This window comes from Herpailurus yagouaroundi, unplaced genomic scaffold (genome assembly GCF_014898765.1).
Source record: "Herpailurus yagouaroundi ecotype Mexico unplaced genomic scaffold, PumYag 160, whole genome shotgun sequence".
Classification (NCBI taxonomy): Eukaryota; Metazoa; Chordata; class Mammalia; order Carnivora; family Felidae; genus Herpailurus; species Herpailurus yagouaroundi.
The window spans coordinates 51,787,724-51,803,271 of record NW_024412401.1 but is presented as its reverse complement, the minus strand read 5'-3'; the positions used below and the strand labels follow the sequence as shown (position 1 = coordinate 51,803,271).

General features: G+C 49.3%; 1 protein-coding gene across 10 annotated transcripts in view; it reads left to right on the top strand.

Moving 5' to 3' along the window:
• Nucleotides 1-15,548, top strand: part of FNBP1 (formin binding protein 1) — a 144,374-nt gene that overhangs the window by 65,169 nt on the left and 63,657 nt on the right. For 9 of the 10 annotated variants that reach the window (XM_040482634.1, XM_040482632.1, XM_040482642.1 and 6 more), the window contains exons 4-6: nucleotides 575-722; nucleotides 14,647-14,709; nucleotides 15,129-15,233. In XM_040482634.1, the coding sequence (XP_040338568.1) occupies nucleotides 575-722; nucleotides 14,647-14,709; nucleotides 15,129-15,233 (316 nt within the window). The remainder of the gene's footprint in view (nucleotides 1-574; nucleotides 723-14,646; nucleotides 14,710-15,128; nucleotides 15,234-15,548) is intronic. The other variant, XM_040482638.1, reaches the window with a different exon arrangement.

The window sequence follows — 15,548 nt, the reverse complement described above, 5'->3', positions numbered from 1 at the left end:
TTTAAACGGGAAGAACCATAAAGACCCTGCTCCACTAACTTCCCTTTGTCGGAGTCACTAGACCTATTCCAGATTGTTTTCAGTGAAGGTGATTGGGAAAAGCTTAATCTACGCAAATACAGGAAGTGTGGATTATGCAGTCCGCAGTCTTGATTTGACTTTGTAACATCAGGAGTCTGTTTCACCGAGAAATGTGTCCATTTCAGTCGGTAGCTAAGGCACCTTACCGTGGATGGCCCCAGAGTATTATGTCTCTCACTTAGACCTAAATATCCACTGCATTAGTGCATTTACCACGTATACGTATTGGGGGGTATCTTTGGACCGAGTATTAACAGAGCCAAATCCTGCCTTATATAGAGTGATTCGGCGTCCCCCAGAATGCAAAGTGTCTCACTGGTAATTAATTCCGAGCCATTTTGATCGGAACACTCTTACGTGTAATGAATTGTCAGGATCCTCTGGGAGGTCGATGCACATTAACCTGATTTTAATTAATGTTTTGTCAGCGCGCAGCGCGTTAGAGCGGACGTGACCTTGTTTGCAAAGGGGTGCCGTATGTTCTGTTCCGTAGGTATACAGCATGTAAAGCCTTCCTTTCCACCCTGAACGAAATGAACGATTACGCCGGGCAGCACGAAGTTATCTCCGAGAACATGACCTCACACATCACCGTGGAGCTAGCCCGCTACGTCCAGGAACTGAAGCAGGAGAGGAAATCGGTAACAAATAGCACTTCTTTTAAGGTTTATTTTTATTTTTGAGAGAGCGAGAGAGAGAGAAAGAGAGAGCGAGCGTGCATGTAAGCATGGGGTGGGGGGGCAGAGAGAGGGAGGGGAACAAAGGACCCAAAGTGGGCTCTGTGCTGACAGCAGAGAGCCTAATGCGGGGGGTCAAACTCATGAACCGTGAGATCATGACCTGAGCCGAAACCAGGAGTTGGATGCTTAACCCACGGAGTCACCTGGAGGTCCCTAAGAGATTTATGGTTAGGCTGTGGTCTGTGTCCTTGTTCCTTGATCCCTTAGGAAGTAAGGGCATCATACTATGTTAGTGATAAGGTACCAGAGCTGGCCAGTGATGATACTTTTTTCATTTAAATTTGAGTCCACAGTAATTGGTGTAAGTGCTCTGGTGTTGCTTGAGCCAACGGGGAAGATCTCGTTGCTGCTGAAACGGAAGAGACGTTAAATAATCATGACCAAAATAATTATTTCATTGTGAGAGTAGCTACAAAGTATGTGTGCCGGGGCTTTGGGAGCAGATGATAGGAATCCCTAACATGCTTGGACCCAGGACCAGGGAGAAGCTTCCCAGGGCCCTCAGCACTTAACGTTTTGGCAAGACTCGAAGTATGAGGAGGAGTTGCTTGGGGCAAACCATAGAGGGAACAGCCAGTGCAAAGGCCCTGAGACAGGAAGGTATTTGGAACGGCTGAGGCGTTTACTCTTTCTAAGCTATAAGTAGATAGAACGTGGCTTTGGGTGTGTTTAGAAGTTAGGAACAGATATATGCCTGAAGATCAACCCATTCGTTGCAAAAAAAAAAATGTTGATAAACTGAGATGAAATTTTTATCTGTTCACGTTAGAGCAGTGGGTCTCAAGCTGGCACAATTTTGTACCCCCCCCCCCCAACATGTGCCAATGTCTGGAGATAGTTCTGGTTGTGTGGGGGGGGGATTAGCTTTGGGGGGGGTTGCCACTGGCATCTGGTGGGTGAAACCCAGACACGCTGTTCAACATCCTGTGATGCATAGGGCGGCCTCCACAACAAAGAATTACCTGGCCCCTGATGTCCGTGGTGCCCAGATTGACATGCCAGCCTCTTCCAGACCGTTCATTAAAGAAGGTCTTTTCCGTGATGGAAAGGAAGCAGTGAAACAAAATACTAAGGTTCAGAATGAAACGCAGTGGCCTATTGTGATCCTCAGGGAAATGCGGTCAATCTGGACATGATGTTGGACTGCTTCCCTGGGCGCTTGAACTTCCCTCAACCTTGCACAGTTTATACCCTCTTCCTGTTTGTTTCTTTGTTCGGTGCTTTGTGTGTCTTCACTGACCTTTATCCACCCATATAGCTTAGAGATTTAGCCAACGCCCTCAACAAGAACTCTCAGCATTTACCTTAGTCTGGAACGTACATGCTGTTTCTGGAGTGGATCATGACATATGAACCCACATGACCTGGCTTCCTGTTAGTTTTTTTTTTTTTTTAAATAATGTTTATTTGTTTCGAGAGAGGGGGAGAGACAAAGAACGAATGGGGGAGAGGCAGAGAGAGAGGGAGAGGATCCCAAGCAGGCTCTGTACCCTCGGCACAGAGCCCAACTTGGAGCTCGAACTCACAAACCTTGAGATCGTGATGTGAGCTGAAACCAAGAGTCAAATGCTTAACCGACTGAGCTACCCAGGTGCCCCACTTTTTTTTTTTTTTTAAGTTTATTTATTGCGAGAGAGAAAGAGAGAGAGAGAGAGTGAGTGTGCGAGCCAGGGAGGGGTAAAGGGACAGCGTGAGAGAGAATCCCAAGCAGGCTCTGTGCTCTCAGCGCGGAGCCCGATGGGCGCGATCCCACGAACCACGAGTTTGCACTGGCCTTTTATTTCCTCGGAAAGCTTTCCCCCCAGATACCTGCAGAGCTCACCTGCTGAGTTCTTTCGCAGGAATATGGTCTTCTCATTGAGGTCTGTCTTGTCCACCTTATGTAAACTTACAAAGTCCCCCCCCCCCTTCCCCTCCTCATTGCCCCCACCTTCCCTGCTTTACTGTTTTTCCCTAGTGGTTACCAGCGTCTAACATTTTTACGTATCTGTTTCCTTGCGTCTCACACTAGAACGTAAGCTCCATGAGGGCAAGAATTTTTCTTGGTTACCGTTGTATCTTGAGCTCGAGTGTCCGGGCGGGACAAAGCAGGCTGTTGATAAATACTCCCAGGGTGGAAGAAATAATTAAGAAGTGGCGAGAAGCAGTCTTAGAGTCAACTTTGTCCTCAGTTAGACTTCGTGTCACCGGTTGAGGATCCTTGTGTGTCTTTGCTGTGTTACGATCGGGTCCTTTTGTTCTGTTTACCCCCCGTTAATCACATGTCTTGTACAGTCCGTCATATCTGTAGTTTGAATTCTGTTCCCTTTTTATCAGAAATTATAGTAATTTATGAAGTAAATTACAGGTGGTACAGATACACGTTAAATAATATCTTGCGATACGTGCTGTTCCTTTTATTTTAAGGAGAATCGCAAGCACACATTTCTGAGTCACATGTTCTGCCGGGAAGAATTACAAACACCATGCTCTCTTGAAGCATTTTGTAATTATATTAAAATGACATTTGAGGAAGCTGGGAAACCTTTTATTTATTTTGTTTTTGCTTGTTTATTTATTTTTGAGAGAGAGAGAGAGAGAGAGAGAGAGAGAGAGAGAGCAGGGGAAGAGCAGAGGGAGAGGGGGTGGGGACAGAGAATCCCAAGCAGGCACCACGCTGACAGAGGAGAGCCCGATGTGGGGCTCGAACGCACAAACTGTGAGATCATGACCTGAGCCAAAGTCAGACACTTAATGGACTGAGCCACCCAGGCGCCCCAGGAAACTGGGAAACCTTTTAGAATTCCAGGACGCGTATCGGTAGGCAAATGCGTATTTGCGGTGTTTTAATATTTACCATTATTTGGAGTGACCGCACATGGTGATGTTGAGACGCTGTGACTTTAAAAATTATTCGGATGATATTGGCTATTTAGTTGTCTGGCCTCAGGTCTTCATGTTTCTGGATTTTCATAACTGATATCTTTTACGTTTTAACATTTACTCTCCACGGTTCCCCTCGGGAACGTTTTACTCCAGACCAGGAGGCTGGAGGCGTTGGGGCTGGAGAGTCAACCCGACTGTCCGGGCTGTCAGCACAGAGCCCGACGCGGGGCTCGAACCCACGAACCGCGAGATCATGACCTGAGCCGGAATCGGACGCTTAACCGACTGATTCTTTAACTTCCATGCAAGGAGGCCGGGTCAACTTGTGAACTTCTTCATGGGCAGTCAGCTGTGGCCAAGGAGCTCCTTGAGATGGAACGCTGATGACCAATGTGTCTCCTTTCGAGCTTTCCCTTTTGGTTCCCCTCTTACTGGTTTTTAAAGTTTATTGTAAGAGAGAGAGCGAGAGCAAGTGGGGGAGGGACAGAGAGAGAGAGAGACAGAGACAGAGACAGAGAATCCCAAGCATGCTCCGCACGGTCAGTGCAGAGCCCAATTCAGGGCTCGAACTCCTGAACCGTGAGATCGTGACCTGAGCCCAAATCTAGAGCTGGACGCTTAACCGACTGAGCCACCCAGGCGTCCCTCCCCCAACTCTTATTAGTGAGTGATCTTGTTTATTTTTGAAAAGGGGACTCTTAAAAACACGGCAAAATGGGATCTTTTCCCCTTTCTGGTGACGGCAGCGGTTGGCGGGAGGAGCGGAACAGAGCTGGGACTCGCATCCAGGTCTGCTGGTGTCACATCTAGGGGCCTTTGACATAGCGGCGACATCCTATCTGCCCAAAGGGATGATTTAGAATTTACAGGATTACTGCTGGATCTCATTACTGCCTAGAGCGTGTTTCCAAGTTCGGTTTGGAATGCCACTGGAAAATTATTTCTCCTCTAGATTTTGCTTCGTTTGAGTAGACGAGTCTCTCACGAGAGTCTGCACGGTAAAAAATAGCTCCTTATGCAAAAGATGTTTCCTTCCTGTTTTGTCAAGATTTGAAAGGAAGGTAGTAAGAAGGAAGGAAGTAGAGGGAGGGATGGTCGTCTTGGGGGGGGCGTTTCAGAGTGAGCCAGCTAGTCGATCTTTAAGTCTTAAGGTCCTTGGTTGTAAAATAGGATACTTGCTGTTCGTGTGTTTAGGAGAAAAGATGGGTTTTATGCCGCCCTGTCTGTATCTACCCATGTTCCCATGTTACGTGCAACTCTCTCACGTAGTGTTGAAAAAAAATTATTTTTAACATTTATTTAGTTTTGAGAGACGGAGAGAGATTGAGCCCCAGTTGGGGAGGGGCAGAGAGAGAGGGAGACACAGAACCCGAAGCGGGCTCCAGGCTCCGAGCCGTCAGCACAGAGCCCGACGTGGGGCTCGAACCCACGAACTGTGAGATCGTGACCTGAGTCGAAGTTGGACGCTTAACCGACTGAGCCCCCCCAGGCGCCCCTCCCCCTCCTTTTTTTGAAGGGGGGAGTGCTAGGATTCATTTATTAGTTGTCAATATTGTGTAGAATGTTACCAAAACTCTGGATTAGAGAACAAAAACTCGGGGCGCCTGGGTGGCTCAGTCGGTTAGGCGTCCGACTTCAGCTCGGGTCATGATCACACGGTTCGTGAGTTCGAGCCCCGCGTCGGGCTCTGGGCTGACGGCTCGGAGCCTGGAGCCTGCTTCGGAGTCTGTGTCTCCTCTCCCTCTCTGCCCCTTCCCTGCTCGCACTGTCTGTCTCAAAAATATATGAAGAAAGTTAAAAAAAACCCCAAAACTTAAAGTTTTTATAAATCAGAACTTCGTTTTTCCAAGTTTCCTTCTAGACATCATTTATAGACATAAAGATATTGATATGTATATAGAGAGACAGATATGGGTGTATATATAATATCTATATAAGAATATATAACATTTAAGCATATGAGTCGTATATACATATGATTTATATTTTTATTTATTCTCCATTTAATATCATAAGCAGTTTCCACTTTTGTACGCGAAAACATACAAGTTTCATAATTAGAACTGTAGTGGCTATGTATCATTCTAATGCTATTGAATACTTAATTAATTCTTTAATATTTGATCTATAGGCTATTACCGGTTTCTGATTACATACTTATATAAACAATACTGCAGCGAACTCATTACTTTAATAGCTGTTTGGTGTGTGGGGGGGTGGGGATCGTTTCTCCCAGCTGAATTCCCAGAAAGAGAATACGAGGTCAAAGCATACGTGGTTTACGGTTCTCGATTAAGCTTCGGTCACTTACAAGACTAACGGTCTTTAACAGAAGTAAATACACTCTTGTTGGCGATTTCTGCACATCGCATCCAGTTAGCAGAGAACTTCAGAGGGATCGTTTGGGGCAGCTCCAGCTTTGAGGCTGTCGCAGGGCTATCCACAGCGGTCACCACTAACCGCGTAAGAGGGATTTATGGAGATTTGTTGCCCCAGAAGGGGAGTCAGGAGGTTCCGGCCAACATTGACTGGAACCTCGAAGTAAACTTCTCCCAGCAGGTGGAAAGTATGGTTCATTACAAAATACTGGCCGGGAGCAGAATCGCTGTTTGGCAGTGGTTATCTGAAGAGTTCTAGAGGAAACAATTATACAGTACCTTCAGTGACTCACTAAAATGTTTAGAAACTCAGAGAGTTCTTACAAGATGCCGCATTACGTAGAGTTGACCAGTAAATTTTTTTTCCCCCCGCTGAGGTTTCGGGGATGTTTAAAAACGGATACTAGAAGATAACATTCCTCTTGAAGTTAGGTATTGGGTAGGTCCTATTTAGAAACCGAGGGAGGGACTTAATTTCCTACAAGGCAGCTTTGTAGCGCTATGTTAAGAACATGTTTTTATGAGCGATTACAGCAAAGCGACAGAAGGAAAGCGAAAAATGAAAGGAACGTACGTATGTGATCATGTAATTACAAATCTATCTCTGATCCCTTCGGTCCTGTTGAGATGCAACTTTGGGTACTCTGTTAAGAGATTTTTAGATTTCGTGGCCTGGGAGAGGAGCATCGTTCCCAATAAGAGTTCCTCCTTCCTGGGGTTACCTCTTTTATTTAAATAAATCCCATGGGGCGCCTGGGTGGCGCAGTCGGTTAAGCGTCCGACTTCAGCCAGGTCACGATCTCGCGGTCCGGGAGTTCGAGCCCCGCGTCAGGCTCTGGGCTGATGGCTCGGAGCCTGGAGCCTGTTTCCGATTCTGTGTCTCCCTCTCTCTCTGCCCTTCCCCTGTTCATGCTCTGTCTCTCTCTGTCCCAAAAATAAATAAACGTTGAAAATAAATAAATAAATAAATAAATAAATAAATAAATCCCAAAGCGAGGAGCCCTAAAGAAGTTGTTGGTCTTTGGCAAGGTCATGCTGATACGACGCTCACTGGTAGCCCCTGGTCTAATAGATCTCTAGAAGGTGTGTTTTGTTTTGTTTTGGAAGAACACGTGATAGTCGCATTCTGTTCATCAAGGGCCTGTCACCACTGTGGTTCTGTCACCCGCAGAACCGTAGACAGTCTGTCCTGTCATTTATGGGGTAGCATAGCTAGTTATCAGGGCACTGAAATTGTGTTCTCACTGAAATTCAGATTCCATAGATCTGAAGTGCAACTCTGGGTTCTGGGTTTCTCCCTCGGGAGCTGGAATGACACCTTTTTCTTCTGAGACCGGGAATTACTTGACTGATGTTTTGTGTCCCAACGGACTCTCCTCTGTCCAGGCACCTGCTTGTCACCTCCCGCCGTGTGCCCAATGCAGCATCGCCCCCCGACCAGTGCGCCAAGGAAAGAGGGGGTTCTGGAGCCCAGCAGCACTGGGAGTGATGCCCCAGGGCTGTGGGAGGCAGGGGCCCATGTAGCCCATCCAGAAAGAAACTTTGGATCCCCGAAACTCCTTGTTATCACACCCCATTCCAATCTGCATTTCCTCCAGTCAGTCAGTGGCACTCCTTTTTAACCTGTTCTGGCCACCTTTGCACCCCATCTTCTGTATAGTATCAGGTCCTGTGATCGGCTCTATCTTCAGTAAATGTCCTCAATCCAAACACTTCTCAACCCTCGTCCAGTCCCTCATCGTCTCACCCGGAGGAGTGCTCCAGGCTTCCCGACTCCCCCCTCGGCTTCCGGGCTCGCCCCGTGGCCCGTGGCCCAGCTCCCCATCTCCACCTGTACCCCCCGGTCCCTCTGCTGCACCTGCCACATTCGGAACATTCTCCACACGCCAGGGAGTCCGTGCAACCTTGTGGTGGCACAGAGCAGACCACGCACGTCCTGGTGGCTTTCCCTCACGCTAACGTGGCTTTGGAAGCTGTCCTTGGTCCAGCTGTCGCCTGCTTCGGCCTTATCCGTCATCTCCGTCTGGTCACATTGGCATCAGCTGTTCCGTGAGCACACCCAGCCCTCTCCCACCTCAGGGCATCTCCATTGATGTTCCCGCTGCTCGCAAGGGTGTTTCCCCGGACCTCTGCAAGTCCGCTCCTACACTTTGTTCAAGAAACCTCATCCAGGGGCGCCTGGGTGGCTCAGTTGGTTAAGCGTCCGTCTTCGGCTCAGGTCATGATCTCACGGTTCCTGGGTTCGAGCTCCGCGTCGGGCTCTATGCTGACCATTCGGGGCCTGGAGGCTGCTTCGGATTCTGTGTCTCCCTCTCTCTCTCTGCCCCTCCCCTGCTCACACTCTGTCTGTGTCTCTCTCAAAAGTAAATAAACATTAAAAAAAAAAGAAAAGAAAGAAAGAAACATCATCCAGACCTCTCTATCTAAAATGCTGCTGTGCCCACACCCCCACCTCATCCCCTTTTCTCTTCCTCTGTGTCCACCAGTTTTCACGAGGACAGCAGCACCCTGCGCATCTGGGCATGCAGTGTGGACTGAATGACTGAATCCCACTGTAAGAGCTTTTAGCCTTTTCAGGGAAGGATCACTGCCCCTAAAGTCCCACCCCTGGTCACCCTGGCCCTCTATTGGGAGATCCTCCTTGTCTGGGTCTGGAAGTAACAGAGGTATACCCCGGGAAGAGGTCAAGGGAGGGCCGTGTCTCATCGGCTGCTTAAGATTATCCTGAGAGTTAATCAGGGGGGCACTTGGCTGGCCCAGCCCATAGAGCATGCTGTTGATCTCGGGGCTGTGAGTTCAAGCCTCACGTTGGACGTGGAACTTACTTAAAAAAAAAAAAGTTAATCGGATTCTTCAGCACAATTAGGATTTTAAGGAACACGAAAGAAAGAGTTGTCCTGAAGAATAGGTAAAAAAGCCTTCTGGAGTGCAGGTACCTTGTGCACGAGGAGCATTCTGGGTAGCAAAAGCCAGCATGAGCATGACAGGAACAGCGGGGTGAAGGCACATGGGGAGAAGGAGTGAAGGGAACTTGGCCGCAGGACGGTGAGTGGGGTCCCCTGCCCGGTGCCCAGATGGCCTGGGGGTGGAGGATGGGGGGAGTTAAGCAGCTAAGCATGATGCTGAGAGGCAGGTGCTTTAGGAACTTGAAACAAATTCACTGAGAAGGTTATTTGTATTATAAATGTGTCGGGGGAAATAGACCTTCCCGAATCATTCCTCTGTAATCATCTGACCATTCTGCATAAATCAGAATGCGACTCCCATCACATCCCAAACGCTCCCAGGTTTGTGGCTTGGGATTGAAGTGAGGGGGTGAAGGGCTCCCTCGGGCAGGGCCGAAGGTGGTTGAGTTTCCCCCGAAGCCCGCATCCACGGCTCCCCTTGGCCACACAGATTCGTAGCTGTGTTCATTAATCCCGAGTCGGGCTTCGAAGCTGTTAGCGTTCAGACCCACCACGCTGTGGGTTTTGAGGAAATTATAATATTTGTCCCAGGCATATTTGCTGCAAGCTGCTTTTTTTCGTTGGCCTTTTCAAGTCTTTGTATTCCTTTGTTTTCATCTGTGGAATCTGAGTTTTATTTAAAATTCCAGATGGTTGACTGTCCTCAATTGAGTGTTTATGCTTTTTTTTTTCCACTTTTTTTTTTTTTTTGGAAGTGACTGTTCCCAGATCAGTGCTATATTTTGCTTTTTTGTGGAGTTTTAAAAATTAACGGTCTATTATATATAAATCTAGTAAAAAAGAGCAGCTGCTGTACCTAATTGTGGGGTGTGAATAATAGACATTCTCACAGCCTAACGGTGATCTCTTGCAGTGCAGTAAAACTTTCTTGGAAGCTTTGTCATTGAAGTTTTTCTTTAAGTTTGTGGTTGTTTATTTTAGGTTCCCTGTGATTCTTATCTTATCTTAGCTGCCCCCGGTCCCTGGGAGATTTCTGTCCCTGGGAGATTTCTAACAGCAACAACAACAAAAATTGGAAGGATGGTTTTTATTTGTATAGATTTTATCTGTATATAGTTTTTAAATTGTTTCTTAATGTTTATTTTGGGGGGGGGTGAGAAGCATGAGTGTGGAAGGGGCAGAGAGAAAGGAAGACACAGAATCGGAAGCAGGCTCCAGGCTCTGAGCTGTCAGCACGGAGCCTGACGCGGGGCTCGAACCCACAAACCATGAGATCATGACCTGAGCCGAAGTAGGACGCTGAGCCGACTGAGCCACCCAGGCGCCCCTTATCTGTATTTTTTTTTTTTTTCAACGTTTATTTATTTTTGGGACAGAGAGAGACAGAGCATGAACGGGGGAGGGGCAGAGAGAGAGGGAGACACAGAATCGGAAACAGGCTCCAGGCTCTGAGCCATCAGCCCAGAGCCCGACGCGGGGCTCGAACTCACGGACCGCGAGATCGTGACCTGGCTGAAGTCGGACGCTTAACCGACCGCGCCACCCAGGCGCCCCAATATATTTTTAAGGTTCAACCAGAAAGGGGAAAGGAAGTTTAGTTGCCACCTGCCGTACCATCAGGCATTTTTAAAAGTCTGTCATCACCTTGGAAGAGACACAAAAGCATCTTGCCTCCAGCAGAAAGTCAGGAGCATCTCTCTGGGTCTCTAGTGATGGCATTTCCTGTCTTCTCTGGCGATAGGAGAAAAGCGCCGTGGTGACTTCACTCTGTAGCTCCAAAAGACCTATTCTCTTTTTCTAGAGAACAATTCCTCTTTCTTTAGCGCTTGGAGGCACACTTTTTAGATACACAGTTGCTCACTGTCCTGGGAAGAAATGCTTTGCCATTGTTTGCGAAGAAACAACAAACCCATCTGGCAGGCTGGTTTGTTTGTTTACCTTTGTTCCTGTTAACTAGCCTTTCGGATTGAAGGAGGGGACGGAGAGCTGGCCGCAGATGAACCACTGGTAGGTGGCCGGCCGCTCAGGACGGTCCGGAGGGCTCCGGTACCACCCGCCAACTTCCCCAGGGCTCAGCACCACGTCTTTTTGTGTGTGTTGTAGCCACAGATGAGTTTTGGAGGAACGTATTGCCAGGAAAGAAAGATTAGGAGGGAAATCACTGACACCTCGATTTTTCCTTGTGTCACTGGAAACCTTAGGGTCTCAAGTGTAGTTCTCCGATGATTTTTTGTTTTAACGTGTTATTTCGTATTTGAGAGAGTTAAAGAGAGAGAGAGAGAGAGAGAGCACGAGCAGGGGAGGGGCAGAGAGACTGAGACAGAATCCGAAGCAGGCTCCAGGCTCCGAGCTGTCAGCGCAGAGCCCGATGCGGGGCTCGAACTCACAACCGTGAGATCACGACCTGAGCCGAAATCGGGAGTCGGAAGCCCCCCAGGCACCCCTGGAATAAATTCATATTTATTATTAGATATTAAATGGAGGGGTGGTAAGAACATTCAGTGTATGGGTTTTCAATCAAGATCAGCCCTCATGCTCCCAGAATGTGACTTTTTTTGGAGCAGGGTGCAGCGGCGGGGGGTGGGGGGGACACCTCTTGCCTTCAGAGTCTTGCCTTTGATGTTAAAGCCGAGTCAACCTTTCCCCGGCAGAGCCTGTCACTTTCCTCGTGTTCTTGTGTGTGCATTTCCTCTCTCTGCCCAGGACGGGCCTCGTGTTTTGGGAGAAACGTTCATGTCGAGAGCATGAACCCAGACTCCAGCTCGGTTCCCTTTCATCCCTGTGTCTGTTAACGAAACCTGAGAAATGAAGCCCCCCCCCCGGGGGGCCCCCCTCTTGGATTCCTAAATTGCTGGATGGAGAAGAGTTGCCTGAAAAGGGAGCTTAAAACCGAGAAGCGTGGCCTCGAAAGAGAGACAAGGAAGGAGTCCCTTATAAAAGAGCCAGAATCTGATTTTGTCTCCTCCTTCCTGTCCTCCCCAGTCCTCAGTCCTCCTTTGTGACTCAGCCCGGCCCTAGGCTCTGACTAGAAGAGATAAACTCAGAGGGGGAGGGTGGGGGGGGGAGGGGGAGCCTCCGCCATCAGTCTGCTTTCAACCTGCCTTCTGGCCACGACCTTCCCCACCTTGTCTGTCAGAACACAGACGGCACATTCAAGCCCAGTCATTCCGGGAAGGTTGTTCAGTAGCAGGAAGGTTTACCTGGCTGCGGAGAAGGTTCAGGAAAGGCACTAAGAGCTAGTGCCGAACCCCGGGGGCCAGTCGGGGTGGGGGGCTGCTGCGGTCCCCTCCGTCCCAGGGGGCGGGGGTTCCAGACGGGAGCCGTGGCCTCGGTCGAGGACCCAGCCAACCCAGAATTTCTCAGCGAGAGGACCTTCAGATACACCTAAATTCCCCGCCCTCCGATGCACCAGAACGTCTGTGGCAAATCTGACACAACCGGAGGGCCCGGGAGGCCGTGTGTGGTCCATATCCCCGGGTCAGCCGCTGGGGACACAGAGGACAGATCTGGGAAATTCCCACCACATTGACGAAGTCAGTGACGTCACAGCTGAAGGAGATTACAGGATTTAGGAAACGCTGGTGATTTGGGGCCACGAGATAAAAAGGACATCAGTTTCTTAACATTTCTATGTATTTCTGGTCTTTCCTTGGGATCTCGTCTCCTTTGGGGATCTTGTCCAGGCTGTGGCTCGAACCACCCACGTGGTGCTGGTGACGTCCACGCTGATCTTTTTAGCGTTGACCCTTCCCTGAGCTCACACTCGGCCATCCAGCTCCCTGGTAGGCTCTCCACTTCGGGGTGTCTTAGAACGTCAACCTAACAAAGCTAAAACTGTCTGACTCCAGTACCCCCCTCCTAAAGCTCAGACCAGCAATCTTGGAGTCAACCCTGAAACTTCCGTACCTCCACTCACATCTGATCCTGGGGTTTTCCTGACACCTGGGAAGGACACCTAGAGTCTGGCCCCCGCTCACCACCTACGCTGCTGCCCTGTGGTCCAAGTCTCCCATCTCCCGGGTTGGAGAGAGACCTGGAACCTTCCTTCACAACATGGCGCCTCTGTGTGACCCATGGTCCCCCAGCTCATTCAGACCCAAAGTCTACGAGACTCTACACAGGCTGGCCCTTTCTTCTCTGACCCCGTTTCCTGATAGTGCCTGAGGCTTACCCCTGCTCTAGCCCTTTGCGGTCCTTACTGGTCAACACAAGGCACGTACGTGCCACGGGGCCTTGGCAGAGAGCAGGGGGCTGAACTTACTTTTCTTTTTTTTTTTTTTTTTTTTTTTTAATTAATTTTTTTTTTCAACGTTTATTTATTTTTGGGACAGAGAGAGACAGAGCATGAACGGGGGAGGGGCAGAGAGAGAGGGAGACACAGAATCGGAAACAGGCTCCAGGCTCTGAGCCATCAGCCCAGAGCCCGATGCGGGGCTCGAACTCACGGACCGCGAGATCGTGACCTGGCTGAAGTCGGACGCTTAACCGACTGCGCCACCCAGGCGCCCCTGAACTTACTTTTCAATCTAAGAAGATCTAAGTAATGGAAACATTCATCTACACCAATGTTTGCAGGGGCATTATTCCTGTAGCCCCAAACTGGGAAAACCCTAATGTTCATCAACTGTGAATGGAGAAACAAAATCGGTATATGCCCATACAACGGAGTGTCACTGGGCAGTAAAAAAGAGAGAAAGGACCGAGACCCACGTGACAACGTGGATGAACCTGGAAGACGTTCTGCCTGGTGAACGTTATGTGCTAATGGAAGCCATTGTGCCAGTCACAAAAGACCTCATGGCCTAGGATTCCATTCGTAGGAAATAATCCAGAGGAGGCAAATTTATGGAGACGTAAGGTAGAGTAGCGGTTGCCCAGGGCTGGGGGGCGGGGCCCGCGTATGACGTGTTAGACGTTCAGGCTGTCCTTTTGGGGTGATAAAATGTTCTCAGACTGTGGTGATGGTTGCACAATTCTGCGACTGCACCAACGAGCGCGGAGTTGTACAACTCCAGTGGGCGAATCGTGTGCTATGTGAATTCTCAAAGCAGCGGAAAAACAAAGGTCTCCGTGGTCGCTGTCCTAACGAACATTCCTGCCCTTTTCACGAGTGTTGCGCGTGGGTCTGAGGACTCGGGATTATCCTACCTGAAGTTTGAGGGGGAAACTCTGTGACTGGGTTTTCATTTCCCCTTTATTATTTATTTATTTATTTTTTGATGTTTCATTTATTTTTGAGACAGAGCATGAGCAGGGGAGGGGCAGAGAGAGAGGGGGACACACAATCCGGAGCGGGCTCCGGGCTCCGAGCCGTCAGCACAGAGCCCGACGCGGGGCTCGAACTCACAGACCGCGAGATCACGACCTGAGCCGAAGTCGGACGCTTAACCAGCTGAGCCACCCAGGCACCCCTCCCCTTTATTTTTTAAGTCTTCCATTTCTTTGGAGTGCACTAGAGATTCAGTATTTCAATACGGTTTAGGGGGCGCCTGGCTGGCTCAGTAGGCAGAGCACGCGACGCTGGATCCCAGGGTTGTGAGTTCAAGCCCCCTGTTGGGCATGGAGCCTACTTAAAACAAGAAATTAAATATGATTTGAGTTGACGATTTTTTTTTTCCCTCAGGTGTGACCCTGGGAAAGAGGGGGTGCTAATCACTGTGCGTTTTCTGTTTCCAGTACTTTCACGATGGGCGGAAGGCACAACAGCACATAGAGATCTGCTGGAAGCAACTCGAATCAGTAAGTGGAGGACAAACGGCCCGAGAAACGGCTTTAGGTTTCTTAAATGTGAACGCGAGCTCGAAGCGATCAGTAAGCGCGAAACAAAAACGCCCAAGACACGCCTTCAGAGATCTTCCAGTTTGAATTGGATTTGTTTGTAGGCACCCTTAGGGAGACTAGGATGCTGAGCCCCAAGAGCTCACGTAGAGCGTTTTTCTTAAAAAAGAAAAAAAAAAATCACACGCAAAGAACAAAGGGGAGATGGGTTAGGGTGGAAATAAATGCAGCTGTTCGAGTAACTTCCCGAAATCGTCACTAATCAGCTCAGAGGAAGGAGAAAGCTCCTTGGGGGATGGAGATGAAAAGATACCCTCGCGTAGGAATCTCGCGGTTGCATTAACACCTGCTCTCCTGCCACCACTCGCCCCTGCTTTCAGAGTAAAAGGCGATTTGAACGTGACTGCAAAGAGGCGGACAGGGCACAGCAGTACTTTGAGAAGATGGACGCCGACATCAATGTCACCAAAGCAGACGTTGAGAAGGTGAGGTGACAGTGAGACTCTTTCACTTCCTTCCCTTATCTGGGCCTGGAGCCTCTCCTCCCCAGGCTGCCTGTCCCCAAGCTCTCCTTTCCGACGGCACCGCAGAAGGCCACCCACCCTGGGATCAGTGCTTTCCGTTTTGTGTCACCTGTCGTGGGGGCCAGAAGCCCTGACTTTCGGGGCGTCTCCGGTGTGCCGATCGGGGGCAGTTGGCCGGATTGTGTAGTCCCCAGGATGGTGACGCCGAGACTCAGCCTGGGAGCAGCTCGCAGCAGGGTGGTTTCCGGAGGTTGTGGCTTTTCCCTTAATGGCTTT